Raw genomic sequence first — 27,885 nt, 5'->3', positions numbered from 1 at the left:
ATCATCACGAGCTGCATCGTCTGCTGGAGTACCTATCGCGAGCCCCCATTCGGTCTTACCACGACCAAAAAATTGCCCACAGTTATGCCGCGCCGAGAAGGGTATGAGAACGCTGTGAGCTTCACCATCAGTCTCTGCCTTGTGTTCACCATTTGCGTCGCCATCATTCGTTACTGGATTCGCAAGCACGCTCTGGGTTCAGACGACGCCGTCATTGGGGCGGCTACATTGGTGGCCTTTGGACATATTGGGGCAAGTTATGCAAGCTATGCGGCAGGGCTCGGCAAGCCTTGGTCTAGCATTATTGCCACTACTGCCCAGGATGATCTGAACAGTCTTGATCAGGTACACTTCAGAGAGAGAGAGGGAGAGAGAGAGACGCGTAGTTTGATGAAGAAGTCATGGCTAATGAATCCAGGCCTCGGTTGCCTCAATGGTGCTGTTCTTCATTGCACTGTACTTGTCGAAGTGCGCCATGATTTCTTTCTTGATCCGTATCACAAAGACTCCGGTCCAAATTCGATTGTACCATGCTTGTAATGTTCTCGTTGCGATTCTAGGCTCGGTGTCAGTCATCGTAGTCACTGTTGGCTGCCCTGCCGCTTCTGGCTACTACTGGGCGTTCAATGAGAACGCATTTACGTGCGCGACTCAGGTATGCTGCTCCCCAGGACGTTGACCAGATTGCAGCTGACCAGAGACAGGATGTTCGATGGCAAGCAGCAACAGCCCTCGATTGCGTGACGGAAGTGCTGCTTCTTGCACTTCCTATACATCTAGTGTGGATGTTGCAGATGCGGTTAGCGAAGAAGGCCATGATAGTGACTGCATTTTGGGTGCGATTGCCGTATGTTGTCCCACGCCGCGGTGGGCCATGTCAAGCATTAACCGTTACTTATAATCACAGTATCCTTGGTCTAGCGATTGGAAGAAACCATTACACGCGTCAGCTCCGCCGACCGCAGACTGATGCTGGTCTTGGAAGCGCTCTGGTCGTCATCTGGCTGGAGATTGAGCTCGCGTATGCCATTGCAGTTAGGTAGGCCGCCCAATGCGATGAACGAGGCACCATTGCTGATGTCGCCTGCAGTACCATGTCAGCGCTCAAGACCTTCACGGAGAGCTTCAATACTGGCTTCGGCGTTAGCGTTGGACAAGTCCGCAGCAAGGGAGATGGTTCGAACAGTTACGGTTTGTCCGACGTCTCGAATTCGAATTCGAACTCGGGCAGCGGAAACGAAAAGGACGCAGTCAGAAGCAACACACGGCCAAGCGAGTGCATACCGCCCTCAGTTCTAGCATCAACCACCCCATCCGGACTGAAGCTGAGGCCGGAAACCAAGCTCCAGTCATACACGGACATACGTGCTGAACGGTATGTGCTGGAGACTGCTAGTGTCGGCAGCGGTACCTCTGGTGACGATATGGTGATTCTCCGCGAGACCGCCTATGAAATCCAGCATGATCAAGCGCCTATGCTACCTTTGCGAAGCGGCTAAGGCATGGGGAATGGATCTCGACCGGTATGGAACCACAGTGCCTGGAGTAGACATAGGGTAGCAGACACGTAAATCACGAATCGCTTCGCGTCACGTGCCCATGCCTCTTGCACACTTGCCTTGACGAGCATCGATATTGAAGTGAGAGCAGTGGAGCAGTGTGAGTATGTGTACCTATAGGTACCTAGAAGTGGTTCATCGGGTAAGTGGAGGTAGGTGAGGTACATGTAGGTGGCAGAAGGTTCCATAAGGTAAGGTAGAAAGGTCACAGGTAGGAGGCTTGTGCCGTCTCACGTGCAGCTTGTGAACTTCAACATCTCTTCCATGCTCAGCGCGGCTCCCTTTCTCTGTCTCTCTCTCGCGCTCTCACTCCCTCTTCTTCGTTCTCTGGCGCCACACCATCCATAACCCGCGCATATCTGCATCGCGAAACGACCGAAGCTGGCATAACTTTGGACCGATATTGCGCGCCTCGCAAGCGACTCCAAGAGGATCGCCTGCTGCCGATCGTCCGCAGCGCGGTGCTGCAGTCGCGTTCGCTCTGACTTCGACCGACGAAATGTTCTTTGTAGCGCACAGAGTCAGAGAATGTACGCTCCATCCATCATTCTTCAACAGCGGAGCGGATGCGCAGGTCCGGCAGAGGTTGTATGAAGACATGGAGGGCAAGGTGGAGGGCACCGAGATGATTGTCCAGATTATCGAAATCGATGAAATCAGTGAGCCCGTACTCGTGCCTGGCACAGGAATGGCCAAGTACACCCTTTCGTACCGCGCCATTGTCTGGCGGCCATTTAGAGGCGAGGTCGTGGATGGGATGGTGACCAGCGTGGTCAATAACGGCTTCTTTGTGGACGTGGGCGCCTTGAGCGTATTCGTGAGCAAAGCCGTGCGTACACCATCCATGCCAAAGAGACGCTCTCGTGGTCGCTAATAGTGCCTACAGATGATTCCTGGCGCGCTCAAGTACACCGTGGAGGGCTCGACACCGTCCTTTACAGACAATTCTGATCAAACCATCGAGCGCGGAACGCAAGTCCGGCTGCGGATCAAAGGCATTCGAGGCGAGATGGGTAGCATGTATGCCATCGGCAGTATACGAGAAGACTATCTTGGGTAAGAGGTTCCGGGATTGGACGCCTACATCACTTTTGACTGACCATCCGGATACCAGACCTTTACTACAGTGATTGCCATGTTGGGTCGCATTCTGCGACCTTTTCAAGCACGGAAAATCGAACATACCACGCGACACCACGACAGACGCCATTGACACAGGCATCGGAGTTGGGCCTAGCTTTCATTTTGCAGCGTGGCGCACTGGATAGGGAACACGCACGGCATATATTCATGCCTTTCATCGTCTGCATCCCTTAGATTACGAGATACCCAGGAAAGCGCAGCAGCGCGCAGATCTGTACGTGCTGCTTTCTGACAAACTTTCTGACCAAACGAGGTTTTCCCTTCGAGTGAACGCGGTCAATAGGGTTCACCAGAACTCTCACGCGCTTTAGGGCAAAAGTAATACACAGCCGAATGTATTAGTATGCTTCCGCAGTATTTGCTACTGCGGTGGCTAGTGACGAAAATGATCGTCGAGACAATTACGAGGTTACGAGAAAGAGATTTGAGAGGGGAAAGAAGCATGGAGAAAGAAGGCGTATGAGCTTCGCAACATTGGCTTATATCGCGTTGACCATGAAGCCACGTTGCTCGATCAGAGAACAGAGATGCCCTCCGCGCATTTTGTAATAGGAGCAATCGGAAGCTGAAGCTTGTCCAAACATGTCCTTGTCGCTGATATCCTCTCCTCTGCTGAGCTTTTATTCTCCCGAACAATGAACGACGCACTTAGTCGAAAAGACCAAAGCCCATGTCGTCGTCGGACTCCTCCTTCTCCTCCTCCTTGGCGGCCTCTGGGGCGGCCTCAGCAGCGGCACCACCAGCAGAGGCAGCAGCTGGAGCACCACCAGCGGCGGCAGCACCGCCAGAAGGCACGGAGGCAAGCTTTTGTGAGCCCTCGGCAATCAGCTATGCAAAGAGTTAGTCGAGTTAAACCAAAGTCGTGTATGCTCGCAGCGAACGCGCGAAACGTACCTCGTTGATGTCCTTGCCCTCGAGCTCAGAAAGAAGCTTGCTGAGACGCTCCTCGTCAGCGTCAATGCCGATTGCGCTCAAAACGCCCTTGATATCCTCGGCGGATGGAGATGTGTTGCCAGCGAGGCCGAGGAGGAGGTATGCTGCGAGGTGCTTCATCTTGGCTGTCTGTGGGTAATTTAGTGAAAGTCCGGGAATGCGCGCCGGAGTGAGCAGAGCGTTTGTGATGGTTGGGAAGAGCGTACTGTGGATCTGGTATGGAAAGAACTAGAGAATCAATCGATTTAAGCAACTAAAGTCGCAGACTGAATTCTTCAAGCTCGGAGAGAATGTGTTTAGGTGACTGGTAGCAGACGTCGGTGATGAAAAAGGCTCTTAGTGGGCTTGAACTGCCAAGACTACCTAGTATCACGTGCGACTGCGGTGCCGCTCTCCGTCACCACCTTACTATCTTGGTTTGAGCCTTGCGTCCAGTAAATATTGTCAGTCCGAGTACATGTACATCACTAAACGAGCAGCACTTCCGAACTGCTTCTTGTTACTGTCAGTAATGTCCTCTTGGCCTGCTCGAGCTGCTTCTATATCGCATCAGTGAGGCCTCTGGGCCAGCTCAGCTGTCATGACAGTGAGTATCAGCAGCACAATCTTCTCCTAATGCAGTAATGCAGCAAGTGAATGGTAGCATTGGTCTGACTCCCTGGCAGTCCTTCACTTCTCTTCTGGGTTCCATCGGTGGTCCCAAGCAGAACCAGGCACCGGCACAAAACGCTTCCGCGGGCGCGAGCGCGAGCGCATCACGAGCGGTGCAGAAACCTGACGCAACGACCAGCACGCCCAGCATATCGCGGCCGAACGCGAATAGCCATGTGGCTGCGGGGACGAAGAGGAAGCCAGAGGAACAAATAACGGCGCCGCCAGCGAAAGCCATGCGAGTGGATGTGAAAACTCCTGTCCCTCCATCCGGACTGAGTCGCGTGGCCCAGAGAGGCACACTCGTTTCCCCGAGCACCCACACTCCTCCCCGTGGCACGACAAAACCTGGGCCGGCGAAGGATAATCCCAAGGCGAATGAATCTCTCAAATCGAGAACAGTCCTCCAAAGACCTGCACCGAGCACCCCTGCAACCACTGCTGCGACGACACCTGGTGGCTCTGTGGCGAAGCCCAAGCGCGGTTTCGCCTCGATCATGGAGAAGGCCAAGGCGGCGCAGGAAGCGGCGAAGGCGGCTGGTAGTAGCACCATAAAACACAAGCCAGTGGAGAAGTTGACCAAGAAGGAACGACTAAAACTGGAGGAGGAAGCAAAGCTCAAGACTGGGCCCAAAACCAGTAAAGCTCTGGCAGGCCGGAGTCGAAGTGGTACACCTGCAGACGGACGGTGCAGCTCGAACAAGAACGAGCCAGAGGCAGGATATAAAGGTACGATGAAGAAGACCCCAGTGCAACCACAGATAGCATACAAGGGCACCATGAAGAAGTCGGAGCCTGGAGCACCCCCTGGGAAAGCTGCAGTGAAGAAAGGTCTCGGTCAGGACAAATACGGTGGCTACGCGAGCTGGTCAGACCTCGACGACGCCGAAGAGGACGAAGATGGCTACGGGTCAGAAGGGTCCGATGACATGGACGCTGGATTCGACGACATGGCTCTTGAGGAAGAAATGGCCCTTCGAGCGGCCAGGAAGGAGGACCAAGAGGCGTTAGAGGAAGAAGAGCGGCACAAACGTGAGAAGCTCGAGCGTAAGAAGAAACTCGAGGCTCTCAGCAAGAGTGCTGCGGCTCGGAAGAGGTTCTGAGAGACTGGGTGCCGCCACGAATGAACAAATGAATCGTGATATTGCATCCTCCCGTTGATTGTATAGCGGACGGCATTGGGTAAGTACATGTGGCTCGACTGGACCATGGCCATTCTGTAATTTAGCGGGCAATTGCGCCAGGTGTTGCGATTTCAGCTCACATATATACATGCAGTCACTCTTCACGGCCGTTCTACACTCGCTGACTGGCATGTTTGACGGAGTCGAAGCTGACTACCAGAAGCGCTCTCTGCCTCGCAGCTAAGGTATCCAGGATCTTGCATAATATGAATGATATGCTTCCTACCAAAGCTACCTTACTCTAGCATCTCCAGAATTCTGGCCTTTCGGACGGCATACAGACGCCAGTGCACCAGATTGTGCGTCAGATGAAGCATTTCATCAGTCCGAGGGGCTCGCATTTCACAGTCATGGTAGCAGATCTTACGTATATGCGCCATTCGGCCAGCCTATCTTTATTGAGTACGCTCTGTCGCCATACATGTACCAACAGAGGTAAGGTATGAGGTATCGACGGTTCTGATCCGCAGAGCTACATGTACCCACACCGCACACAAACGTGCTCCGTTACTGTCACTCCATACGCCCCATTCTGTATCTCATCGTCGACAGCAAAACCCCTAATCTGAATACATGTCCAACGTTGGACATGTAAGACATACATCACGTTCATGCCTAAGGCACCCGTAGATCGAGCTATCGGAAGGAGAAGCCGTGAATCCTCCGTGGGCTTGGCGCACTCTCAAATCTCGCGCCTCAACTTCCAACTGTTAGCCGTCTACAACACCACAAGTTTCATCGACCACCAACCGACACGATGGCTGACGCAGACTACGTGAGAATCTCATCTCATACCTGACTTAGGAAGACTTACACTGACATATTGTCCGCAGAACGCCGAGGAGGCTGCCGGTATGCAATTATCGACTCGATCAGGCGTCCTTCTGTGGACGCCGCAGTGGTTGAAACCCTGTGGATAGGCCACGAAGGGGTGCTGGAAGATGGGATATCGGGCTAACATACCGGTGGTGCGACAGAGCTGAAGAGAAAGAGAGCGTTCCGCAAGTTCTCCTACCGTGGCATCGACCTTGACGAGTGAGTCCAAGCGGGGTGGCACACACACACACACAGTGGCGATCACACAGACGCTGACTTGCCTTGACAGGCTCCTCGATCTTTCTTCTGAGCAGCTCCGTGATGTCGTCCACGCTCGCGCCCGCAGACGGTTCAACCGCGGACTCAAGCGCAAGCCAATGGGTCTGATCAAGAAGCTCCGCAAGGCCAAGCAGGAAGCCAAGCCCAACGAGAAGCCAGACGTCGTGAAGACTCACCTCCGTGACATGATCATCGTCCCGGAGATGATTGGCTCCGTCGTGGGTGTTTACTCCGGAAAGGAGTTCAACCAGGTTGAGATCAAGCCGGAGATGGTCGGCCACTACCTTGGAGAATTCTCCATCTCTTAGTACGCTACTCCTTAACATTGATCAACCAGCGGAAGGTCACTAACTCGTGAAATAGCAAGCCGGTCAAGCACGGTCGTCCTGGTATTGGTGCCACGCACTCGTCGCGTTTCATTCCACTCAAGTAGACTTGCGCATTCACAAGGGACAACTATAGGGAAAGTAGACGAGAAAGCTACGGACACTGCATATCCACCGAGAATTTGCTCTGGATCAACGTGTATGACACCAAATGATACCAGAATTGATCCAATTATTGATCCAATATTTCTCGTGTTCCTCGTTTTCATTTCAGGGTGCACAAAGTGCGCGTTTGACTAATGGTCCACCTACGCTGGTCGTGTGGTAAGGTACATCAGCGCGCGGCAAATTCTATCTACCTAGGTACTTGGGAAGTCCTCCACATATGATCTATTGTAGTAGCCGAGGGTGATTCACATGACGTTCAAGCATGCTTGCACCTCCGACCAGGAGTCTTATCATTGCTCCACTCCGCGGCTCCAGGATTTCGTGCTCATGGGTTCGAGAGGTATCGAGAAATACCTATCTCCAGCGTGCTGCGTCGAAGCGGCCGAGATTCTCCGCTGCACATCTATTATTTTCAAGCCAGCGCAGTGGCGCACGTTCTTCTTGGCTACTGCTGTAGCCTGTGAGCGCCGACTCCCTCTGGTATCCTGCGCCTGAACGGCTTCCTCAGCTTCGGGTTGAGTGGTACATCCGGTTGTCTACACTACTATTTGCCAACCCGAGTCCTGAGGATATGTGTTGCCAATTGGTTGCAGGCCATGACCGCAATAGGCTCTGTCTGTCCCATGCCCTTGGCTGATACGAGAGTGCACGAAGAGAGAGGCAAATCAATAGATTGGCTCGACGGGGCCGATCAATGTGATGGAGCTATAGCAGTCTCATGAGGGTCCATACATGCCCAGGGGCACAGGATCGTTGATGCGAAGCCATTCACCGTTGAATGCATTGATTAGCCAATCGCGCAATTTTTCGTACACGACCGTGTTGGCGTTGTGGAAGTATATGCTGTGATCGCTGTCTGGAAAGACATGCATGTCGTAATTCCTGATATTGGCTTGATCCAACTTGTCCAGTAATTGCAGCGTGTTCTGGAAGTGGACATTGTCGTCGCTGACGCCATGCATGACCAGGAATCGCACATTGCTTGACAGCCCTCGCATGTCTGAGATACTGGCATTGTCATAGCCCGAGGGATTGTTCTGAGGGGTATGCATATAACGCTCGGTGTAGATCGAGTCGTAGAAGCGCCAGTCGGTGACGGGAGCGACGGCCATTCCATACTTAAATGTCTGACCAGCATCCGTCTCGAGGACCTTCAGAGCCATGAATCCGCCATAGCTCCATCCCCAAATGGCCATGCGTTCCGAGTCGACATATTTCTTGGCCGACCACATCTTCGCAGCTGCAATCTGCGAATATGCTTCCCAGTAACCAATATTATCGCGAACCATGGTTCTCTGCTTACGACCGAGGTAGCCCGTACCGAAGCCATCCAGAGTGACAACAATGTAGCCAAGACTGCTTGCAACGTACGATTGAAAATCGACGTCGAATTTGCGATTCACATGCTGGAAGCCTGGTCCGTTGTAGAGATAGAAGAGGACCGGGTACTGCTTCGTGCCGCTAGCGTCAAAATGGGGTGGTCGACGTTCCACGATATTGAGATCAAAGCCATCCACGTTGATAGTAGAGTACACTTCGATAGGGAGTTCAGTTTTCTTGGCTAGCTTGTCCAAATCCTTGTTCTCTTCAATGGTAACATCCAGAGAGGAATTCTTGTTGGTTGTAGTAGCTTTCACTTTTTGCCACGGTATGCCCGGTCCTTCGCATGTAAGCAACATGAATTTGCTCTCTGCAGAGAACGAAGCGCTGTAGTACCCGACTTGGCTGCTGTCGGTGACCGCAGTGATGCTATCGGGGCCCTCGAGGAGCTTCGTGGTGTATATATGCCGCTGCGTGCTTCCGTCTTTGGTGCCGGTGAAGTATACAGTGTTTTCCTTGAGATCAACTGACAAAGGGCTGGCAACGACTTCCCAATTGCCTGCTGTAAGCATCTTTGGCTGCGGGTTGTCCAGTGGCGAAAAGTAGGCCAGATGATCGAAATTCTCGTGTATGATCGTATCAATGTAGCCTTCTTCGGGACGACCATTGGCGGGATCTGCAGGCACGTATGTTGTCGTATGCGTGATCTCAAACCAGCCCCCGTCCAATTCCTGCACATCTCGTTCGCGCACAGTTCTACCGGTCCGTGTCGTGGCGTCCACCAAGATCATCTTGAGCTTGTCGCTCTCTCGATTCGTCGAGCGCACCAATACCTTTCCAGTTGTCCCAGCCCACAGCACTTCAGTGATCAGTCTATCGTCATCGACGAAGTCATCCGTAATGGGTACGCTGAAGACTTGGCCTTTCTCGGTGTCGTAGAATTGCAGGCTGACAACAGACATTGGGGCGCCCGCTTTTGGATACTTAATGTGTCGCACTTCTGGGTAGTTCTCCTCGCCCGCGTGAGGCTGATTTCCGCTGGGACGACTAAAAAAGTACTGCACCGGAAATGTGGGAACTTTGCTTTCATCGGTCTTGAAGAAGGCAATATATTTGCCATCACCGCTCCACCAAGTCGCTCCGCCTTCTGCTAGCACTTCTTCCTCGTACACCCAATCTGGTATGCCGTAGAACAGATCTTTTCCTCCGTCAGTAGTGATCTGGTTCACCACATCGGAATCCAAGTGACGAATGAACATATTGTTGTCTCTTGTGAACGCAACAGCATCACCCTTGGGACTCCACGAGGCGAGCTGCACCCGGCCACTGATATTTGCGGGGTCGAGCGCCTGGCCTTGTTGGGTTTCCACATCAAAGATCCAGTACCTGCCTGTGCTGCTATGCCTCCAATTACTTTGATAATCACTCTGGATGAGTATCTTCTTGTGATCTCGGCTCGGCCACGCGTCGTGAACGACCACAAGCTCATTTCCCACCTGGAACATTCCCCTCTGCATGAGGGTACGACTATGTTGCCTCTGCACGGCGAGGTCGTCGCCTCTGTAGCGCACGTCTTCCACCACCAAATAGTCGCGTCCATCCGAGCCTCCCAGCTCGAGCAGCAGACCGTCCTCGCCATCAGGGCCTGCAACCCACGTGATGGCATGAGATCGCGCGTTCCATGCCCCTTGCAACACCTGATCCAATGCGACTTTCTTGCCGTTGCCAGTCGTGGCAGTCGCGTGTGGATTGTGTGGCCGGGCTGCATGAGGGACATGCCGATCCTGTCCCAGGAACAAGAACAAGGCGGCAACCCAGCCGACGACGCCCACAGCGACGAGCACATATAAGATGCGCCGCGCTTTGCGATCAGCCGGCTTGACCGAGCGTTGCCAGGCCAGCTCATCCTCCCCCTCCATCTCCATCTCTTCTCGGGGTGAAGCGTTGGTGTACAAGGCGTCTTTGGCTTTGATGGCGGCTTTGTCGTTGGCGTGTTCGAGGACGAAGGATGTCGTGGACGCCGAAGAGGCCGATGCCCGCACCTCGTCGCTGTCCTGGAACGTGCTGGGCGTGCCCTGCGAGTCGGTCAATGGCTGCATCTCCTCGCTATCGAGCTGGCGCCTCGGAGTCGCCATTGTGGGCGGACAACAGGAGCTTCCTGTTTAGGTCATTCACAGCATGTATCTATCTGGCTGTCGACACGAGACAGCACGAAGGAGTAACTATGCGAGGCGGAGGTGAATTCGCCGAGTGGTGCTGTATGTGTGTACGGTATGTAAGGTTGGTGGTACGTGTGCCTGCAGGTGGTCTCATGTACGTGTACTTACTATACATGGAAATACCAAGGTTCCAGATGGCGTGGCTGGCGCAACGGGAGACCGAGACGGTCTAGCCGCACTGGGAAATCTGAATGTGGTCATCAATGGTTTTCTACGACAGATCATACAACAAGTTACAACCACAGTCTACAGACGTCTCGTCGGACAGTCTGACAAAGGCTCAACTGCGCGCATCTTCTTCGTCTTCTTCGTCTTCTTCTTCTTCTACCAATAGTACTACAGTCTACAGATATGCCCCTTCTCTAGCCCCTTTTCCTCTCAATTTCCCGCTCAGCCTCCGTGTGCAATTGTGCATGTGCATGCACCGGAGCTCAGTCGGTCCCCAGGGGCTGGTCATCCCGTGTCTCGTCAGCTCGCCGGTGCACGAGGACCCGAGGCTTTGCCGTGTCCGCGCCACGCGCATGACTCTCCGTATGCTCCAATTGCGCCACAGGTCACTGTTTGATCAACTGCTGAAAATTGACATGATGTTGGTATTGAATCTTCCTTGTCTTCTTCGCTAACTATTGCCGAAGCACTGCTCGCCGCAGACCGCTTAAGTGAGGAGACGGTCGTGAGCTTGTTCATGTAGATATTGGGATCTAGCTCGCGGAGATTCGAAGCTTTGTTCTGGGTGCTCCATCCAGCTGGGGCGGCGTCACTGTCCGTGAAAACGACAGTCTTGGTAGAGCTGGGATGCTTCGGAGATGGTGATCTCTCGTGCCTTGTTGGCATCTTCAGCAAAGTTGTCATCAAGGCTCTGAGATGATCAACCGATGCGGCGATGGAATCCTGAACGTCGACATAGGAGTCAGGAACTGCAACTGCCAGACCAGATAAAGAGCGCTTGTGAACTTCATGCTGGACAATAATTTGCTCTTGAAGGCGGAAGACAACATGATCAATGAGTTGCGTCTCATGGTCCAATCTTCGGATGCGCTCTTCCTCAAACCGAGTGGTCTGGTCTTGCGCTGCAGAAGGTGCCATTCCGAATGCTTCTATAAATTTATCTGCCGTCTAGGTCATGTGGAATCAGCTCTGGCACCATGATAAACAGACAAGAATCTTACCGCATAATCGTCATCGAAACGAGTGATCGCACGATCTTCGCATTCTGTAGCCTGGCTACCTAAGGCCGTCGACTGTTCCAGGAGCTTTCCAAAACTTTCCGAACACAAAGTTCCGGCAGAAGTGTGTCTCTACTGTGCAGTCCTGAGCTGTGCAGAGTTCGTCTTGACCATTTCAAGGCGCTAGTGTTGTTGCAAGACGTTGGCTTTCAGGATCTGTTGCATTTGTCGCATCATCTCGTCGTTTTCTCGCTCTCTGAGAGCCTTCTTGTTGGCTACAAATTCTGATAGCATATCGAGCGGCTGCGATTGGCTCTTTTCAAGCTGCTGGTTTGCATCCGACAGTTGAGCACGCAGGCATTGGGGTTCGTCGCGCTGCTCGACGGTTTTTCCCGACATCTCACCAAACATCGCCTAGAGTTCGTCGGAAAGTACTGAATGAGACCGTTGAAGTTGCGCTTGGAGGTTTCCGATGTCCTCAGCGGTAACTTCAAGCGTGCGTCTCACTGCTGCGCCCAGCTCTGCGATGCCCGTTTCCACAGTCGTCTTGAGCAGTCTTTCTTTGAGCGGTCCGACCTCTTTGATCGACTTGTCCATTTGATCCTTCCCTCGTATCGTTTGAGTCGCCAAGTCTTGATGGAGCCGACTGAAAGCGCTATCTTGTCCCTCAAGGGTCAGCCTCGTTGCGCTCAGGTTTGCCACTTCTTGGTCAATGAACGAGCGCGTGCGAGCTGAGAGGGAATCCAGGAGCCTTTGCTGTTCGGCCTGAAATGCAATGAGTTGGCTGTCAATAGACACTGACGTATCCACCACATCGTGCTGTATCACGCCGTAGCACTTCCGGTTCCGTATGTGCAATTCGGATTGCCTTTGTTGTTTGAGATGTATGTTCGCGATGGCTGTATTTGATTGATCGAGCAACGTTCCCGGTTTATTGTTGAGGCTCGTGAGTTGCTTCTCATTGTGCTCGTGCTGCCGGCGCGGTCTCTTCACCAGAGGGTAGCGTCTGTTTGGTACACACCATAACGGTAAAGATGGTATGACTGCGGGAGCTGAGATCATTCCACCTGATCGCTGCAACCTGTCGCTTGTGACTTCCGTTGCGAAGTAGTTGAAATGCTTCTTCATTGCACATTTCTATGGAAGATATTTTCATTGAGTTGTCTGGGGCAGAGCTGCTGGCTAGTGGGTTTGACGTGGAGTTCAGTTTGAGAAACTTGGCGAAAGCGTGACTCGTGACTTGTAATATGAGGCTGCGTCAATGAATGAACAAAGCTGCAGATCAAGTGAACAATCAGTTATTGTTGGCTTGCCTCTGCCAAGTTTGCCTGAGGCAGAACAACCTACCCATATGTTTTGGTAGTATAGCCTTCTTGACTCCATTTACATATAGTGCACGAGGGTCTCCTCTCTACAGAGCCTGGAAACCTACCTACTCTTCTATTTCAGCTTCGATATAATTTCGATCAGCTATAGATAAGAGTATTCCCGCGTAAATTGATCTAGTCACCGACGCTTCTCCACTGCCGCTCTGAGGGCAGCGATGACATTTCCGGGGTCTTGAGCGCCAAATACTGCACTGCCGGCCACAATCACATTTGCACCCGCATCGGCGGCCGTGTCGATGGTCTTCTCGCTGAGTCCGCCATCGACCTCGATGTTGAGCTCGGGATACCTTTGGCGCAACGCCTCCACTTTTGGCATCATGTCTGGCATGAATTTCTGACCACCGAAGCCGGGTTCCACGGTCATCACGAGAGCCATCTGCTTCATGGTCAGCAACAGCACACGTACACACCCACCCACCACATGAATTGCAATGCGCGCGACTCACGTCAGGCACTTCCTCTGGGTGCTCGCTGTCAAAGAGCTCGTACAACACATGCACCGGAGTCTGAGGCTTGATGGCCACGCCTGCCCTCATCCCTTGGGCGTGGATGTATCTGACCATTTCTTTGGGGTTCGTCTTCTGGTTGCTGTGCGTCTCTGGTGCCTCTGCAGCTGTGGAAGCAACAGCGGCCTCGTAGTGGAAGCAATAGAGATCACATCCGGCGTCGCGGAATGCCTTCACCCACTTCTTTGGCTATAGTCGTGCTGGTCAGCACCACAGTCGTCTTCCTACCGTGTGTCCCTTTGGTACTCCCGTTCAGCATACCTCAGCGATCATCATGTGGCAATCGAACGTGCCTTTTCCCAGTGCCTCCTTCGGTCGGTTCACGTGTGGCCTGATCATGGTCACTACAGGCGCGCCAAAGGTCATGTTCGGAACAAAATGGCCGTCCATGATGTCCACATGTAGCCAGTCGGCGCCTTGGCTGATGGTATCAGAGCATGCTTTCCCCAGCGCACCGAAGTCTGCACTCAGGATCGAGGGCGCTATTATGGCTGACGGCGGCATGATTGGTACGCAGTGCGACAGAAGCCCGTGTTCAATGACTGCAGTCAATATTGAGTAACAACTGTAAGGCACAAATGAAAATCGGGTTGTTTAGCACAACAGGAGCTGTAGGTATACATGCCGACGGGACGGCGAGGGAAGAAACGAGTGATGATTTTCGCGATCGACGTCACTAGGGGGTGCTGTTGTTATTACAAGTAATGTACCTCCTGTACCGTGTACAATGTAGGTAGGTACACATAGTCATACCTTTATCAAGATATTTGCGGGTGTCAAGCTGTGGGGCGGCGGGCCTGAGGCCTCTTACAACATTCTCGAAGAACTGGCTTCTCAAAGTCTAGGCAGTAGGTAATTTCTATATATCTGTTGAATCTGCAATATTAAATTTAGTAGAACGAGCATAGTAGGGTTGTAGCAAGGGTACATGTAACAATGTGACATTGTGCTATCCATATACGGCATACCGACAGTTTAGGCCCTCTAGGGTGTATTCGCATCGGATAGGTATAAAGTTATAAGCGTTGCCCAATATAGTAATGTCGGGGCTCAAGCCCCTACTTCCCATCTGCTATACACGCCAGGCTCTACCTCGTCCTCCCAACTCCACCACCACCACCACTACCGCCACCGCCATCGCCACCGCCATCGCACAGTAAGACATACTCGCCGACATGCGCACTGTATGTGGCTTGAGGCCATCGCCAGTCTCCAGAGAGCGCTCTGTAAGAACTCTCCTCGTCATGCAGGCAATATAGAGCAGCGTTTTCAATTGGCTCCGTCCAGCCGCCTGTCATACCGGCCAATACAAGGCCAAGCACGGCCAACCACAGCCAACCACTCATCCGACACTCCTCTGGTCGACATCAGCCTTTCGAAACCGCCCATCCGACACAATGGACACATGGATGGGGACTGGTTCCCAGCTGTGCAACACACCCGCCGTGCCGTTGCGCGGCCGTGGTGGAGAGGGATTGCTCTCCCGATCCAACCACGTGCGAGGCCAAGCATGAGGCTCAATGCGTAGCGCCCGCGCTCACAGCGGCCAGAGGTACATGTAATGTACTGTAAGCGCCCTGCCACAGCCTGCCACACATGGAATCACACACATACCTACGAGGATACCTTCAGGTACAGTAGGTACATGTACCTTAATCATCATAATTAATGGCGCAGGCGCTTGCTGCGAGTGAGCGCCGAGCGGTAGCCTGTCGTGTGGCCTGGTATAAGGGTTAAGAATGTCCTCCCTCTGTCCGCTGCCTACTTGACCTAATCCACCATTTCTGCGTTCTGGGTGTGTTTCCTGTTACTTACTCTCCTTTGTTTGTCGTTACGTACCTACAGTACCTTACGCTTCGACCGCAGGCCGGTCTCCAATCCACTCATTATTTCGATATCGCGCGTGATTTTTGCATCAAAAAATGACTAATACAACGACGTTGAGACCTGTGGTCTTCACGCCATCTGCGCCGGTTCGCAACTCTGATGGCGTGCGCAATACTATGATCGAAGATGCGCCTCAGGTCTCGCTCCGTCGAGCACCACCAGCACGACTGCAAGCACGTGTGCAAGGCAACACTCCCACGAGCGACGACTTTCCCACTCCCAGAGCCATTATCTCGTGCCCCACGACCGAGGGTAGCCCCAGTCTGAGCAGCTCTGATTCAGAGTCCGAGTCCGATTACAGCTCGCTCTGGAGTAAACGCAGCTCGGCAAGCTTCGATGAACTGTACGACATCACCGAGAGCGAGTCTGAAGAAGTGCCAATCAAGCTGTCGAGTTCAGTCAAGCGGAGAGTGGGCAAGAAGGACGCCAAGAATCGCATTCCTTCCATCATTATTCCATCTCCCGGACAATGGCCCACCATCGACAAGCTGACGTCCGCGTCTGTCCTTTCACCACCGCTCAACATCAACCTGTCTCCTTCCATATTAGCCCAGCTACAGGAGCGCGGTCTGCGAGTACCCAGTACGTCGTCGGCACCCTCTCTGGATGGTAGCCAAACCTCAGAAGAATTGACGCCGTCGAGCTGCCCGTCTACTCCTGATCTATCTCGAGCAGATGAAGCAGAGCAAGCATGGGAACCTCCAGTGCAGCTGAACCCATCATCAATCGACCTGCTCCAGCACATCAATAGCGATGCACAGTCTGAACAGCATCATGTACTTCTGGAGGTGCCCGAGGAAGCCACGGCGGAGATGAGGGAGGTTGCCAATTCGCCCCCCATCACTAGTCATTTCCGGATTGATACTCAAAATTTGTGTCCCCCGACTGAGGATGCCGATGACGAGCTTTCCGTGCTCTCGGTGCCATCGCCAGGAGGCTTCTTCGCCTCTCTTGACTCGACAATGGCCCGCAAGACATGGGCAGCTGCAGAGCTGACCCCGACCACTACCACAGCCGCGGAGTTCTACGGTGTACCATTTCGCCCTGCTCGCAATGTCGCCCTAGCGACCAGCACTGCAGCATCGTTCTACAACGTGCCATGGCCTGCACGTCCAGAAAGCCCTGTAGAGCACCTTGTTTCTGTCGCAAGCCCTACCTCCAATCAAGATCCGATTACTGCACGAAAGATTGCCTTCTCGCCCACAGATCTCGTGGACGCAGTGGATGAGATTGATGAGAGCTACGCCGACACTTTGCAGCAATCTGCTTCCGCGAACATCGATCGAACACAGCTGTGGCTGTCTGCCCAGACGACATACATGGCTGCCATCTGCGAGGACGATGAGGTGTCCAGTGGCCTCCACACCCAGGAAGAGGACATCACAAAGATGTCCACGCCGGTGTCCCTGGCATGTACAGACGATTCGCCTAACAAGAAATCCGTTCGTTTCGCAACAGTCGCGACAAGGTCACCCAAGGAAAGCCTGTCATCTGTTGAGGACCAGCGTGTCTCTCCTATCCACGATGGCACATTCTGGGAGGCATGGCGACAAAATAAGCGCTCGCAGCGCGCTCGCGACGTTTTCCAGCACCGACAAGCTCGTGCAGAGGCTGAGCACGTTCGACGTATTAGCGTGCCAAAGCAGCATGCGGATCAACTGCAGGGCAAGTTTGAGACTGTTACCACTCAGCGACCTGCGCCCGCACGTCCGGTATCCAGCTTGCTGCCTGTAGCATTGGAGGACGAGAGAAAAGAGCTCATTGCCGCTGTCGAGCGAGAGCGACAGGCGCTAGAGCTGATTCAGCCGTCCGCATGGCATCTTTCAGCGCAACGCGAAGTCAATGGCGGCAAGCTTCTTACCAGCCCGATAGTCACAAGCTTCAAGGGACGTAGGGACGTTAGGATCTTGGACCTCGCTGGACAAGTTCACTGTAGCTGGGCGTGGACTGTTGCCGAGGAGCATCCTGACGCCGAGGTCTACACCACTGTCTCGTCTGATGCTGAAGCTCATGTGCTGGCATCCTCGCTCGATGGGCCAAGCAACCATCATGTTGTGACTTCTCCAAAGCTCTGGCAACTGCCATTCGACAGCGACTATTTCGATGTGGTCTCTGCCCGTCATCTCTACAGTCACCTCAAGACCACATGGCCCAAGGGATTTGCCGCTGACGAGTGGGATCTCACTTTGCGTGAATGTCTACGCTGCCTCAAGCCAGGTGGATATCTAGAATTTGATTTGCTCGACGCTGAGCTGGTACACACTGATGCAGTCAGCCAGGCGCTCGGCGTCGAGTTCGCCTTCAACCTCAAGACCCGAGGCTACGATCCCTGTGCAGGCAAGAGCTTTCTCCCACGCCTCAGGCATGCCGGCTTTCGCGACATCAAGCGCGCCTGGATGATACTGCCTGTTGCTGATGCTGTCCCTCGCTGGAACGACAAACCTGCTGCTACATCTCATGAACGATTCATTACCATAGACGACACGGTACAACAGTTTGACCCACCCCTCACGGGGAGCACCGCGGATGTCCGCGCCATGACCGGCCTCGTGGGTGCGAGAATGTGGGAGCAATGGATGCTCAAGCTGAACGATGAGATGGGTCGCAGTGAGAGTCGTGCCCTGGACGATGTCGCCCAGGCCCTGGAAGAGGGTGGCAGAGGCAATGCTGCATGGCGATGCCTCGTAGGCTGGGCACGAAAGGAGGAGATCTGATGGTTTGCTGAAATCCATTGCATGAGGCGCGCTTCCCAGACCAGGTACGGTAGCTTAGTATAATAATGACGGTAAAAAGTGTATTGGCTGGTGTTTTGATGACCTGCATGCAGTCTATACGACTAGTAATTTTCTCATTCATTCATTCATTCATTCATTCATTCGTTAGTATTGATTGCCATTCGCAGAAGCATACATAAGGTACCCCAGGTAAATGTAGGTAACTGTAGGTAAAGTAGATGTAGGTATGTACCTGGTAGCTCAATTAAGCTCAGCTATACTACTGCATAAGGTACCTTGGTTACCAAGTACCTGTATTTTCTAGCATGCCTCTGCTTCGAGGCAGGCAGGCACTACCAGCCAGCCAGCCAGCCAGCCAGGAGAATGGGCACAATATACGGGGGAGCGCCAAACAAAATAATCCTCGAGAACAGCGCCTCGTTGATCTGCACGTGCTGGGTGGGCATCGAGCGAGCGTACATCATCTATTGACGTAGAGCTTACTGAGAAGTCTACTTCACGTCCCGTGAATATGTTACTCCTAGCCTTGCTCCTCGGGCTCCCGTGGTTCCTTTCATCAGAGTATTCGACGTGAGCGAGAGGGCCTCTTTTGGTTCCCGTTCTTCCTCTTTTTTTTCCTTCTCTCTCTCTCTCTCTCTCTCCACCCTGTCGAACATTTGTCATATCTAGCTTCAGCGCCTCGCTCTGGAGGTCCGGTCCAACTTTCAGTTCAGAACCCTTGCCTGACATCAAGCCTCCCCAGGCAACAGATTCGCCTTTACAGCAAACATCTTGCCGCTGACGACCGCGGAAAATCCATCCACTTGCCGAGCATATTGCTCGACTTGACGGCCAACTAGTAACGACTCGAGTCGTGACGGTTCTTGAGGCAACTTGAAAAGCTTCTGCCACTCATCTTCAGGAAGAGGTGCCTGCTTCTGTTGCACCCGAAGCGCGTTCTCCTGCTTGCGCTTCTGCTGCCACTGCTGGATCTTAGCCTGCTCGCGTGCAAGCGATCTCTGGTAATATTGCGCGTTGTTGTTTTCCGTCTGGTGGTTCTCGATGCTCTCCAAGATCAAGTCACACGTTTTCTCGAGAAAAGGGTCCACTGATAAGTCCAGGCTGTCCAGATTGGGGACAAAAGGTGTGGTCGAAATTTCCGGATCTCGAGAAAGCTCTGCCAGAGATGAAGGGAAGTCCAGGGCAGTTTTCTGGGGCGGCTCCTGCGGTAGCTGATGCAGGAACGATGTCAGAAGGTGCGAGTTATGGATTTTCACTGGCAGATCAACCAAGATATCCTGGTACCGCAAGTTGGACTTTTGGATACTGAACATGAACATCAGCACACATTTCTTCCCAAGCAGGGTGGTCACAAACGGCCCGCCTTACCTCTCTGTGGTGAACTTGCCCTCCTTGTAGGCGGCCATGAAGCTGGGCGACAGGCGGTAAGCTTTCAGGCTCAGGCTACCCTGGCTGCTCCTCGACACATCGAAGACGAGGGCCACAGTGCGCTCGTCCTGCGCGCGCTGGTAGAAGTATTGGTTCTCGATGAAGTTCGCATTGATGAAGCCACCCATGTTGCAGCTGATGTACCAGCCCACGTTCTGCGCGTCGGTATTGACCTCGCGCAAGAACTTGATCATCTCATTCTGGTACGCAACATTGCTCTTGGCGCGCGGGGCAGCGGCGGCCAGCGAGGCAGCGTCCTGCTGGTGATAGGGGTCGCTGTTGACTGAGGCTTCGGCGGCGGCGGCGGCAGGGAAGGGGAACGAGTTGGTGATGTGCACCTGCGAATTGATGTCCAGTCCCAGCAGAAATCCTGTGCTCGGTGTGGGAAATGTCGACGTCGCGTGTTTGATGATGCGCATGGCCACCAGCGCCTCCAGCTGCACCTCCTTGAGCGGCATCTCTTTGTTGGTATCGGCCATAGTTGCGGGAGTGTTCGGCGAGTCCCTGGCGTGTGGCGGTAGCGATGGTGGCAGATGGCCGGTGGTGGTGGTGGTGGTAATTGAGAATCAACGCCAAGCATTATTGTTCGTAGTCACAGCCCTCATCCATTCAGCTCGCTGCTTAGTAAGCGAGTCCTCATACGGAGTTTTGTTGCACCGTGTGAAGATGCCCCAGCTTGCTCGTGATTGGCTAACGTAACAAATATGCAGGTTGGTTGATGACTGAGCCTAAGGTCAGGTACCTCCCTGGAGGTACATGTAGGTATGCCAAGCCAACTCTTCAAGTGCGCAGGATGCAGCCTTTGGAGGCGAGTATATAGAGTCTGCATCAGCTACCTCTCCTACGCGCATACCTGTAGTTTTCGCCATCCTATTTACTCCACAGTTCGGGCACACAGACAAATGCGGCGGAGTTTGGAAGAATGCAGAAGTACCAGGTACCATTGCAGTTGATTCTACTAATCTTGCCTCGTGGTTCAATACTACAGGTACGTGTCTGTGCTATCTCGTAGGCAAATTATCATTGCCTACCTGATAGTTTCAAAAAGGACGCTCTCGCGCTGGATCGAATGGTTTATGCGATCTTCGATTCTATGCGTTATATATGCCTTGCTTCAAGGAAAAGTGTCAGGCATCATTAGAGTGGAAATGATCATATTTCAGTTACCGCTGACGAATGTTTTCTGGCTAGTCCTTATAGTCCAGCAACAGCAGATCAGATGCCTATACACCTCACCAAGCGACTTTGAAACGCTGGGTTTGCCTCGATATTTGCTCGAGATGATTTCAGATGGGGTTCTTGGAGCATTGGTCTCGAGATGTCGGTGGGGAGACGGAACGCGCAACACCCAGCTTCTGGGATATAGAGCGCGCTGGCCTTCTGGTGTACCATGTTGGGGGCTGATTCACGCCATTGTTGACATGATATATCGTGAGCTCTCGGATCACAACTTACATTCTGTAGCTACCTCCTACCTTAAGCTTGTTTACACGCCGGGGCGCCTTGCGACGGGAGACCATCTATTGCAGTGCGGCTCATATGTGAGAGACGGCCCCTAGATGGCTGGTGATGATGCTATGTTGAAACACCTGCATACCTACAGGGAGATGGCTAGAGTTCACGGAACAGAACTGGCCGCAACCCCTGCAGTCGATGGCAGATGAAGCAGCATGGAGAACTATAGCACTGCGTTTGCTTGCAACAGAACTACGCAACTTGCATGACTGGCCGTAATAAGCATTCAATAGCGCTGTTTGTTAGGGTTCCTGACTCTGTTGTGACGCTTCCAGACGAGACGAGCTACAAGTATCACATTCGTGCGTGATGCACATTGGAGAAGTCGGAGTAGCGACATTGCCCGTGGGCGTACCTGCATGAAATCAATTGTGAAGTGTGAAAGTAGGCATGCCTACACGTGATGAGCCTGAAATGATACTGTACCTACAAAGTGATAACAAATATGCCCGCAGCAGTCGCGATTCCATAGGTACCTCTCCTAAGTACATGTAGTACAAAAGTTCAAGGGTCAGTACCTCCTAGATGACTGTACAGCATGCTCTCTCTTCCGTACGGCGATCAGACAGGACACAGTGACGTCGGTCGTAGCAGGCCGAAGTAGAGGCGTAGTGGCGCCAGATGAAAAAGAAACACTTTCCACGGAAAGCCGTCCGTGAAGAACGGTCTGGTCCCCGCGGAGAGCAGGCACGATCGTAGATTTGTGGTAGATGTCGCTGCAAAGTCGGGATACGCGGAGCCCTGACCGGAGCAAATGCTCGAATCTTATACCGCAAGAGGAGTAGCTGCATCATGCATGGCGCAGGTTAGAAAGTCTACCGAGATCGACCTGACAGGACGTGATCGAGGGTTTGGGCACGTGCCGTGGCGTCCGTGCCAACCTACGCGCAGGGTCGAACCCAGCAGCCTCCGCTTCGCTCGCACTACAGTAGAAACTAAGCTACCTTAGCAGCCGGGCAGCCTCATGCGCGTGTCCCTGACGGGGACCCGTGGTGGCTCATTAGTATGACTGTTGGTGGACACAGGGCAGCCTCTCTGCGGACAGGTGACGCAAGTAGTGGAGGGAGCAATTCGACCAGCGAGCACCATCGCGTTCCGTGTTCGACAACTGATGGCGGGGGCTTAATCGACGTATCGCGCGCAACATGGATCAGGTCTCTAGAGCTACGGTCGGTCTCGACTCTGGAGGAAGCCACAGCGACCCCAGGAGAAGAGGAAGGGAGGAGAGGAGGAGAGGGGAGGGAAGGAGACACACACACAGAGAGAGAGAGAGAGTTCCGTGTGCCATCTCGATCAGACGGGTGGGCGAGGATCGCGGTGATGAGCACAATAGCACAGTAATGGGCTTGTTGCAGATGGCCAGTCGACTGAGTCATCTCGTGCGTGGTATGCGGCAAAACAGACAGCAGTGATAATAGTGCAACGTTGGTTGCATGGGGGAACGACGGGGACGGCATCCTATAGTATAGAAGCAAAAGGACTGCCCAATCGGTCGTGTGAAGCAGCCACAGGCGGTGCTGACCTGGCAATGCGCGTAAGAGGCAGAATGCGGCCCAGGGATCGCGATCGTGACAGTGAGCGCATCGCATCGCATCGCATCGCATCGCATCGCATCGAGCGCGACCAGGACCAATTTCACAGTAGTGGAAAGGCAGAACAGGAGTTAGGAGGAGGAAGAGGATTAGTAGGAGTAGTAGCAGTAGTAATAAGGTCGTTCTACTAGTAAGTGGTGTCGCAAAGCATGGCATGACATGGCACAGGAAGCAGGAAGCAGGAAACAGACGGTATAGCGGGGGGGTGCGGGACGCAGGTGTGTCCATGTGCTGCCGGTGTTACCAAAGGGCGATTGTTGGCAGTCCAGTTGTGTGTTGCTAGTGCCACACAGGCTTCGTGTCACACTGGACGACGGGTGTGGTGAGGCGATGGAAGACATGTGGTGGCTACCTACCTGCCTACCTACCTACCTAGATGTAGGAGGTATGTAGGTAGTGATGATAGGTTTACGGAGGTATGATGTAGGCCAGGCCAGGCCAAGGCAGGGCGATTTGGGACTTTGGTGTTGGGTCACGTCGGGCTTGTCGGCATCAGCCTCTTTGCCAACGCCCAATGGACAAGTGGGAAGTGATGGGCTACCTAATGGCTGATGATGGCTGATGAGTGGTGCATGGACATGCATACCCTGCTGTGCGGGACGGCCACTCCCACCATCGTCGATCGCACGAACGCAGCAGGGGTCTGGGGCAGTCTAAGCTTCGGACTAGGTAGGTTTCCTATAGTCTACCCACTTTCTCACGGTAGCCAGCGGCAGCGGTACGCCGGTACCAGATGCACCTCCAATGTTTCCCTTTCCCTTCAAATTGGACAGAGGACCCTGCTGGTCCGCCAGCCTTGCCTTGTCTTGCCTTGCTCTTTGCGTCTTGCCTACTGCCTACTGCCTACTGTTTACTGCCTACCTCACCTCACTCCCCTCCAGACTCCACTACCTGTACCTTTAACCAACAGTACCGCAGTACCTACCTACCTACCTACCTGACCTTTACACGGGTCTGCGACTGTCCCTACACTACCTCTTTACCTTTTTGGACTTGCCGCCGCACTGCCCTCCCTCCGTCACCCCCGTCCCCTCCGTTCCCTCCCCGCGGCGCGATTGGATTTCTGGTCTCTGCTGGAATGGCCTAAACGCATGTCTTTCCACACCTCATGGCTCTGAGCAGAACCTACCTGTAACCTTGTCGGTCCCGCTCTGCGCTGTGCTCCTTCCCTACTGCAGTCCACTCAGTCATCACTGCCTGACTACAACTCCTGCTCCTGCTCCTGCTCCTGCTCCTCCTCTTGTCTCCTCTGCTTGTCCGACCCTGTCTTCCTCCTCCTCCTCCTCCTTCTCCTCCACTCCTGCTCCTACTACTCTGCTCCACTCTCGCACACCTAAGGCACCTATACACATCACCACCACCACCACCACCACCACTACCACCTTCTTCTTGACACATTGAGACCTTGGGAGCATCACCGCTTGCACGCACTCGCTCGCTCTCTCGCCTCGGCACTCCAACCAGCTATATACATACCTACCTTACGCTAGTAGCACCTCACTGTAGCTGCTCATCACCAGCACCACCAGCACTAGCAGCAGCAACATTATCTACTACCTCGTTGCCACCAAGGACGCGCCTGCCCACCTGCCGCGAGCTGCGACCCATCCGCTGCTCCTTCACCCTTCAACGCACTCACTTGGTTCACGTCGACGCTGGCTTAGGGGTTTCACATGATGGACGGTAGAAATTGCATGTCCATCACATCACTACTCAACGACAGTAGTGACGGATCGCACGCCAAGGTCCCGCTGCCGTCATTGTCAGTGCATTCTCGCGCCTCGTCGTCCAGTTGCGACTCGACGCCATCCCTCTCGCCGCAGACTCCGCCGCAACTGTCGCGAAGTTCCTCCAGCGACTCGCGTACCTTCTCGACGCCCTCGCCGCTCACCCCGGCCTTCAACACCTTCGAGCAGGCCGCTGCGCAGGAACCCCTCCCCCCGGCGCCTGCGCCGCCGAACCACCCCGGCACCCAACACCATCAACAATATTTCCTGCATCGCCAGATTCACATGAAGATGGACGATCATGGCGCGTCCATGTACCCACCAATTCCCGACGTGTCTGGTGGCAGCATGCCGCAGGCATATCCGATGCCAACCCAGATGATGCTTCCACAGCAACAGGCGCAACCCCCACCCCCACATGCACAGACACTGCTACCCCCGCAACCGCAGTTGCATCCCCAGCAGCCGCAGTCGAAGCAGCAGCAGCAGCAACAACAGCAGCAGCAGCAGCAGCAACAGCATGGGCCACAGAGACATCAAGACTCTCAAGGGTTTCGAACATCCAACTCGCCCGTCTCAGAGCCGTCGCGCGTCTCGACAGTGTCAGCCCAATCGAACCAGAAACCACCGAAGAAAAACCAGTATCCCTGCCCCATGGCGAAGCAGGTCGGCTGCACCGACTTCTTCACCACATCTGGTCATGCAGCTCGACATGCGAAAAAGCACACGGGCAAGAAGGACGCCTTCTGCCCAGAATGCAACAAGGCATTCACCCGCAAAGACAACATGGAACAGCATCGTAGGACGCATCAGAATGGACGAGGTGGTTCGCGGGCGAGCAATGACGATTCGAAAGTGAAGAAGACCACTAAGGCGCCCACCAAGAAGGCTGCAATCAAATCAGAATCAGCCCTTGAGGCGGCGGTCGACCAGCAGTTGGCTGAGCAGGCGCAGGCCGCACAGGCACAAGTACAAGCACAAGCACAACAGACGGTCCCAGTCATGGACCATGCGCAAGCCCAGGCCACTCAACTACCCCCACAACTGCCAATCGATCAAATGATGCTCGCCGGTTCTGGGCCTTACTTTCTGACATCAATGGACAGCGGGCCGATTCCCAGCTTGCCGTTGGCCATGCCAGACCTGAATAGCAGGCCACCACTTCATCGTGCCAGCTTCGCTTCATCGCTCGACTATGTGCCACCCGCCGCGCCCATGATTGACCCCGAGACCCTTCACTACAGTTACCCAAGTCCCGGCCTCAGCCATGGATTGAATAGCTTGGCCTTAGCGGCCAGTGAACACATTCGTCAGCGAAGCTCTGCAAGCAAGCCGTCACGCAGTCCTTCAGAGACCTCGGACCAGAAAACCCCGTAGAGCGGCGATGGCTTCATGGGGTTCAGGTCTTTTAGATTATAATTTTTTTCAAGCGATATACCCAGAATCTGATTTCACGGCGTCACCACCTGGGACTAGCAACATGGAATGGAATTGAAAGGCAGAGGCGAGGCCAGGCTGGAGGTAACCTGTATACGCTGGGCGAGAGTACCTAGCTAGTTTGACATGAACACGAGGGAAGACGGACTGAGATCTGCGGTAGCAAGCACCGCAAGAAGAACGTAATAGTGTCGCCAGACTACCGTACCACGATGAACCCAGTCTCCCATTTCCAGTGCGTACCTCCTACATGATTTTTGTCGGTTGTTCCCTACCTCATTCACGTGGAAAGCTCCACAGATGCAATGAAAGGTTCTGAAACACTGTCTCACCAACGTACTTCCACTTGATCCATGTGGTTGCATAACCTGGTTCGACCTGATCCTGGGATGATATCACGACGAACAAGTCCGTCTCGTGGTTCCAATGAATCCCTGACCGTTGGTTGGAACACGACCAGCAGCAATGTTCTAGGCCCATGGCCCATTTGCAGATCATCTGTGAATCAATGGTCAATCTGCAACACATATTACATGCCTCCACACTGACGAAAATAGTATAAGGCCTTGAATACTTCGCGCTGAATTATGGATAAGACAAAGTTGGCCATAATTCGAGCAATTTTGGAAAATCTCAATTATCGAGGCTCAATTATAGGCCTCCGAAGTATTTAATCTCAATTATAGCTCTTAGCATTTATCTCAACCTTATCCTCCGTTGCCTGTCTATTCTATCCGTCTAAAATAATACTACTATACTATTCGTATCTATCGTATATCCTTCAATCCTTAATATATCGTAAGGAAAGAGTACTCTAATGCCTATATAAACAGTCGATAAACCCTATACTTAATCTACGCCGTCGTTACTACCGTCGCTACCGCCAAAACCTCGCCTAAAGAGAGTTAGGACAAAGGCGAGAAAGGTATCGAGCTACGACAAGGAGGATAGCGAATTAGAAAAGAAAGCGCGGAAGCCGCGTAGGCTAGTCTATCTATAGATAGACGAACAGATAGAGAGTATGTTTATATTCTTTAAGGATCTTCTCGAGATATAGAATAATAACTAGGGCTTCTTAGAGTCCTATATCTTGGACTACGTACTATTACTATACGCCGAGTATTAAGTTTAGGTTACTACAAAGCAGGTTAGGAACAAATACGACTCGTTCCGGCCTATATAGAAGGAATAGAAGGCCTACCTCGGACGTACGAGTAGTTAGTAGGGCTAGCTGCCTTAGAACGAGAAAGATATTGCAGATGTATACTTTAAAGAGTATCCGGATAGCGTACGTTTTCGCGACAACCCTCCGCTATTCCTTAATAGCCTAGAGGTATTATTCGGCGACCGGCTAGCTTCTAGCAATAAAGCTAAGACAAGTTAATAGCTCGGTAAAGAGACTATCGAGGATACTAGGGTAGAGGCTAGATTAAGAGTATCTATCGAGGATAATATCGTTTCTAGAGACGAAGATTAAGAGCTTAGTAAGGATAAGTAGCTAGCGTCTAATACAGAGATAGTTTAGAGCTCTGAATTCTCGTCTCTAATAGCGCTAAGTTTACTAGGCTCGAGTCGTAGTCCTAGTTAAGGTCGTAGTATACGTAGTAGTAGTAAACGTCTATCGGAGGCTAGGTTATCCGTACCCCCTAAGAGGCAGAGGCTAGTAGATACAGTACGTTCTTATACGAAAGACTATACTATAGCTGCTATCGAAGCGCTTAGAAGGCTAATTAAGCGGATAGTTACGACAATTAATACTAGCCGTATAGCGGAGAAACAGCCTATAGCTATATTAATCGAGTTAGCTATTCGGAGGGTAATAAATCTCGAAGGAATCAAACGCCTTAGCTTTATAAAGCGTATACAGCTATAGGACCTTATCTCTAATAGCGATGCTATTGCTATA

General features: G+C 53.0%; 12 protein-coding genes across 12 annotated transcripts; 7 read left to right on the top strand and 5 right to left on the bottom strand.

Moving 5' to 3' along the window:
- Nucleotides 1-155: 155 nt before the first annotated feature.
- Nucleotides 156-1,524, top strand: SEPMUDRAFT_57420 (uncharacterized protein). The gene is made up of 5 exons (XM_016909435.1): nt 156-345; nt 419-655; nt 705-847; nt 908-1,039; nt 1,091-1,524. The coding sequence occupies exons 2-5, from the start codon at nt 434-436 to the stop codon at nt 1,497-1,499; spliced, it is 906 nt and encodes a 301-aa protein (XP_016765349.1). The 5' UTR covers nt 156-345; nt 419-433; the 3' UTR covers nt 1,500-1,524.
- A 321-nt stretch (nt 1,525-1,845) lies between these two features.
- On the bottom strand, nt 1,846-3,946 carry SEPMUDRAFT_122652 (ribosomal protein 60S). Its single transcript, XM_016901788.1, has 5 exons — nt 3,842-3,946; nt 3,597-3,764; nt 2,674-3,530; nt 2,446-2,615; nt 1,846-2,388 (listed from the first exon to the last, which is right to left on the bottom strand). Exons 2-3 carry the CDS (start codon nt 3,753-3,755, stop codon nt 3,351-3,353), a joined length of 339 nt encoding a protein of 112 aa, XP_016765348.1. The 5' UTR covers nt 3,756-3,764; nt 3,842-3,946; the 3' UTR covers nt 1,846-2,388; nt 2,446-2,615; nt 2,674-3,350.
- Nucleotides 1,847-3,946, top strand: SEPMUDRAFT_57418 (DNA-directed RNA polymerase II subunit RPB7). Its single transcript, XM_016909434.1, has 5 exons — nt 1,847-2,388; nt 2,446-2,615; nt 2,674-3,530; nt 3,597-3,764; nt 3,842-3,946. Exons 1-3 carry the CDS (start codon nt 2,059-2,061, stop codon nt 2,687-2,689), a joined length of 516 nt encoding a protein of 171 aa, XP_016765347.1. The 5' UTR covers nt 1,847-2,058; the 3' UTR covers nt 2,690-3,530; nt 3,597-3,764; nt 3,842-3,946.
- A 142-nt stretch (nt 3,947-4,088) lies between these two features.
- SEPMUDRAFT_146316 (uncharacterized protein) lies at nt 4,089-5,740 on the top strand. Its single transcript, XM_016903574.1, has 3 exons — nt 4,089-4,221; nt 4,301-5,468; nt 5,565-5,740. Exons 1-2 carry the CDS (start codon nt 4,216-4,218, stop codon nt 5,387-5,389), a joined length of 1,095 nt encoding a protein of 364 aa, XP_016765346.1. The 5' UTR covers nt 4,089-4,215; the 3' UTR covers nt 5,390-5,468; nt 5,565-5,740.
- A 464-nt stretch (nt 5,741-6,204) lies between these two features.
- On the bottom strand, nt 6,205-10,554 carry SEPMUDRAFT_122649 (DPPIV_N-domain-containing protein). Its single transcript, XM_016901787.1, has 4 exons — nt 6,929-10,554; nt 6,568-6,872; nt 6,304-6,497; nt 6,205-6,245 (listed from the first exon to the last, which is right to left on the bottom strand). The coding sequence occupies exon 1, from the start codon at nt 10,512-10,514 to the stop codon at nt 7,776-7,778; it is 2,739 nt and encodes a 912-aa protein (XP_016765344.1). The 5' UTR covers nt 10,515-10,554; the 3' UTR covers nt 6,205-6,245; nt 6,304-6,497; nt 6,568-6,872; nt 6,929-7,775.
- Nucleotides 6,228-6,998, top strand: SEPMUDRAFT_104508 (40S ribosomal protein S15; the record flags this gene model as incomplete). The annotated part of the gene is made up of 5 exons (XM_016900543.1): nt 6,228-6,245; nt 6,304-6,322; nt 6,448-6,505; nt 6,576-6,872; nt 6,929-6,998. 5 exons carry the CDS (start codon nt 6,228-6,230, stop codon nt 6,996-6,998), a joined length of 462 nt encoding a protein of 153 aa, XP_016765345.1.
- Nucleotides 10,555-11,066: 512 nt separating the features above from the next.
- On the bottom strand, nt 11,067-12,892 carry SEPMUDRAFT_113232 (uncharacterized protein; the record flags this gene model as incomplete). Its single annotated transcript, XM_016901021.1, has 4 exons — nt 11,067-11,714; nt 11,768-11,896; nt 11,966-12,178; nt 12,272-12,892. 4 exons carry the CDS (start codon nt 12,890-12,892, stop codon nt 11,067-11,069), a joined length of 1,611 nt encoding a protein of 536 aa, XP_016765343.1.
- A 154-nt stretch (nt 12,893-13,046) lies between these two features.
- Nucleotides 13,047-14,254, bottom strand: SEPMUDRAFT_146315 (Ribulose-phosphate 3-epimerase). Its single transcript, XM_016903573.1, has 3 exons — nt 13,920-14,254; nt 13,599-13,847; nt 13,047-13,528 (listed from the first exon to the last, which is right to left on the bottom strand). The coding sequence occupies exons 1-3, from the start codon at nt 14,160-14,162 to the stop codon at nt 13,271-13,273; spliced, it is 750 nt and encodes a 249-aa protein (XP_016765342.1). The 5' UTR covers nt 14,163-14,254; the 3' UTR covers nt 13,047-13,270.
- Nucleotides 14,255-15,437: 1,183 nt separating this feature from the next.
- SEPMUDRAFT_146314 (uncharacterized protein) lies at nt 15,438-18,462 on the top strand. Its single transcript, XM_016903572.1, has one exon. The coding sequence runs from the start codon at nt 15,581-15,583 to the stop codon at nt 18,257-18,259; it is 2,679 nt and encodes an 892-aa protein (XP_016765341.1). The 5' UTR covers nt 15,438-15,580; the 3' UTR covers nt 18,260-18,462.
- Nucleotides 18,463-18,482: 20 nt separating this feature from the next.
- SEPMUDRAFT_57401 (eukaryotic translation initiation factor 3 subunit H) lies at nt 18,483-20,236 on the bottom strand. The gene is made up of 2 exons (XM_016909433.1): nt 19,649-20,236; nt 18,483-19,585 (listed from the first exon to the last, which is right to left on the bottom strand). The coding sequence occupies exons 1-2, from the start codon at nt 20,185-20,187 to the stop codon at nt 19,009-19,011; spliced, it is 1,116 nt and encodes a 371-aa protein (XP_016765340.1). The 5' UTR covers nt 20,188-20,236; the 3' UTR covers nt 18,483-19,008.
- A 369-nt stretch (nt 20,237-20,605) lies between these two features.
- Nucleotides 20,606-21,088, top strand: SEPMUDRAFT_146312 (uncharacterized protein; the record flags this gene model as incomplete). The annotated part of the gene is made up of 1 exon (XM_016903571.1): nt 20,606-21,088. A coding segment is annotated over exon 1 (303 nt), but the record flags the coding sequence as incomplete, so codon positions are not given.
- Nucleotides 21,089-24,833: 3,745 nt separating this feature from the next.
- SEPMUDRAFT_57399 (uncharacterized protein) lies at nt 24,834-26,207 on the top strand (the record flags this gene model as incomplete). Its single annotated transcript, XM_016909432.1, has 2 exons — nt 24,834-24,991; nt 25,076-26,207. 2 exons carry the CDS (start codon nt 24,834-24,836, stop codon nt 25,917-25,919), a joined length of 1,002 nt encoding a protein of 333 aa, XP_016765338.1. The 3' UTR covers nt 25,920-26,207.
- Nucleotides 26,208-27,885: the final 1,678 nt, after the last annotated feature.

This window comes from Sphaerulina musiva (genome assembly GCF_000320565.1).
Source record: "Sphaerulina musiva SO2202 unplaced genomic scaffold SEPMUscaffold_1, whole genome shotgun sequence".
NCBI classification, from domain to species: domain Eukaryota; kingdom Fungi; phylum Ascomycota; class Dothideomycetes; order Mycosphaerellales; family Mycosphaerellaceae; genus Sphaerulina; species Sphaerulina musiva.
The sequence above is the reverse complement of the archived record's forward strand: the minus strand, read 5'-3'. Positions and strand labels throughout refer to the sequence as shown.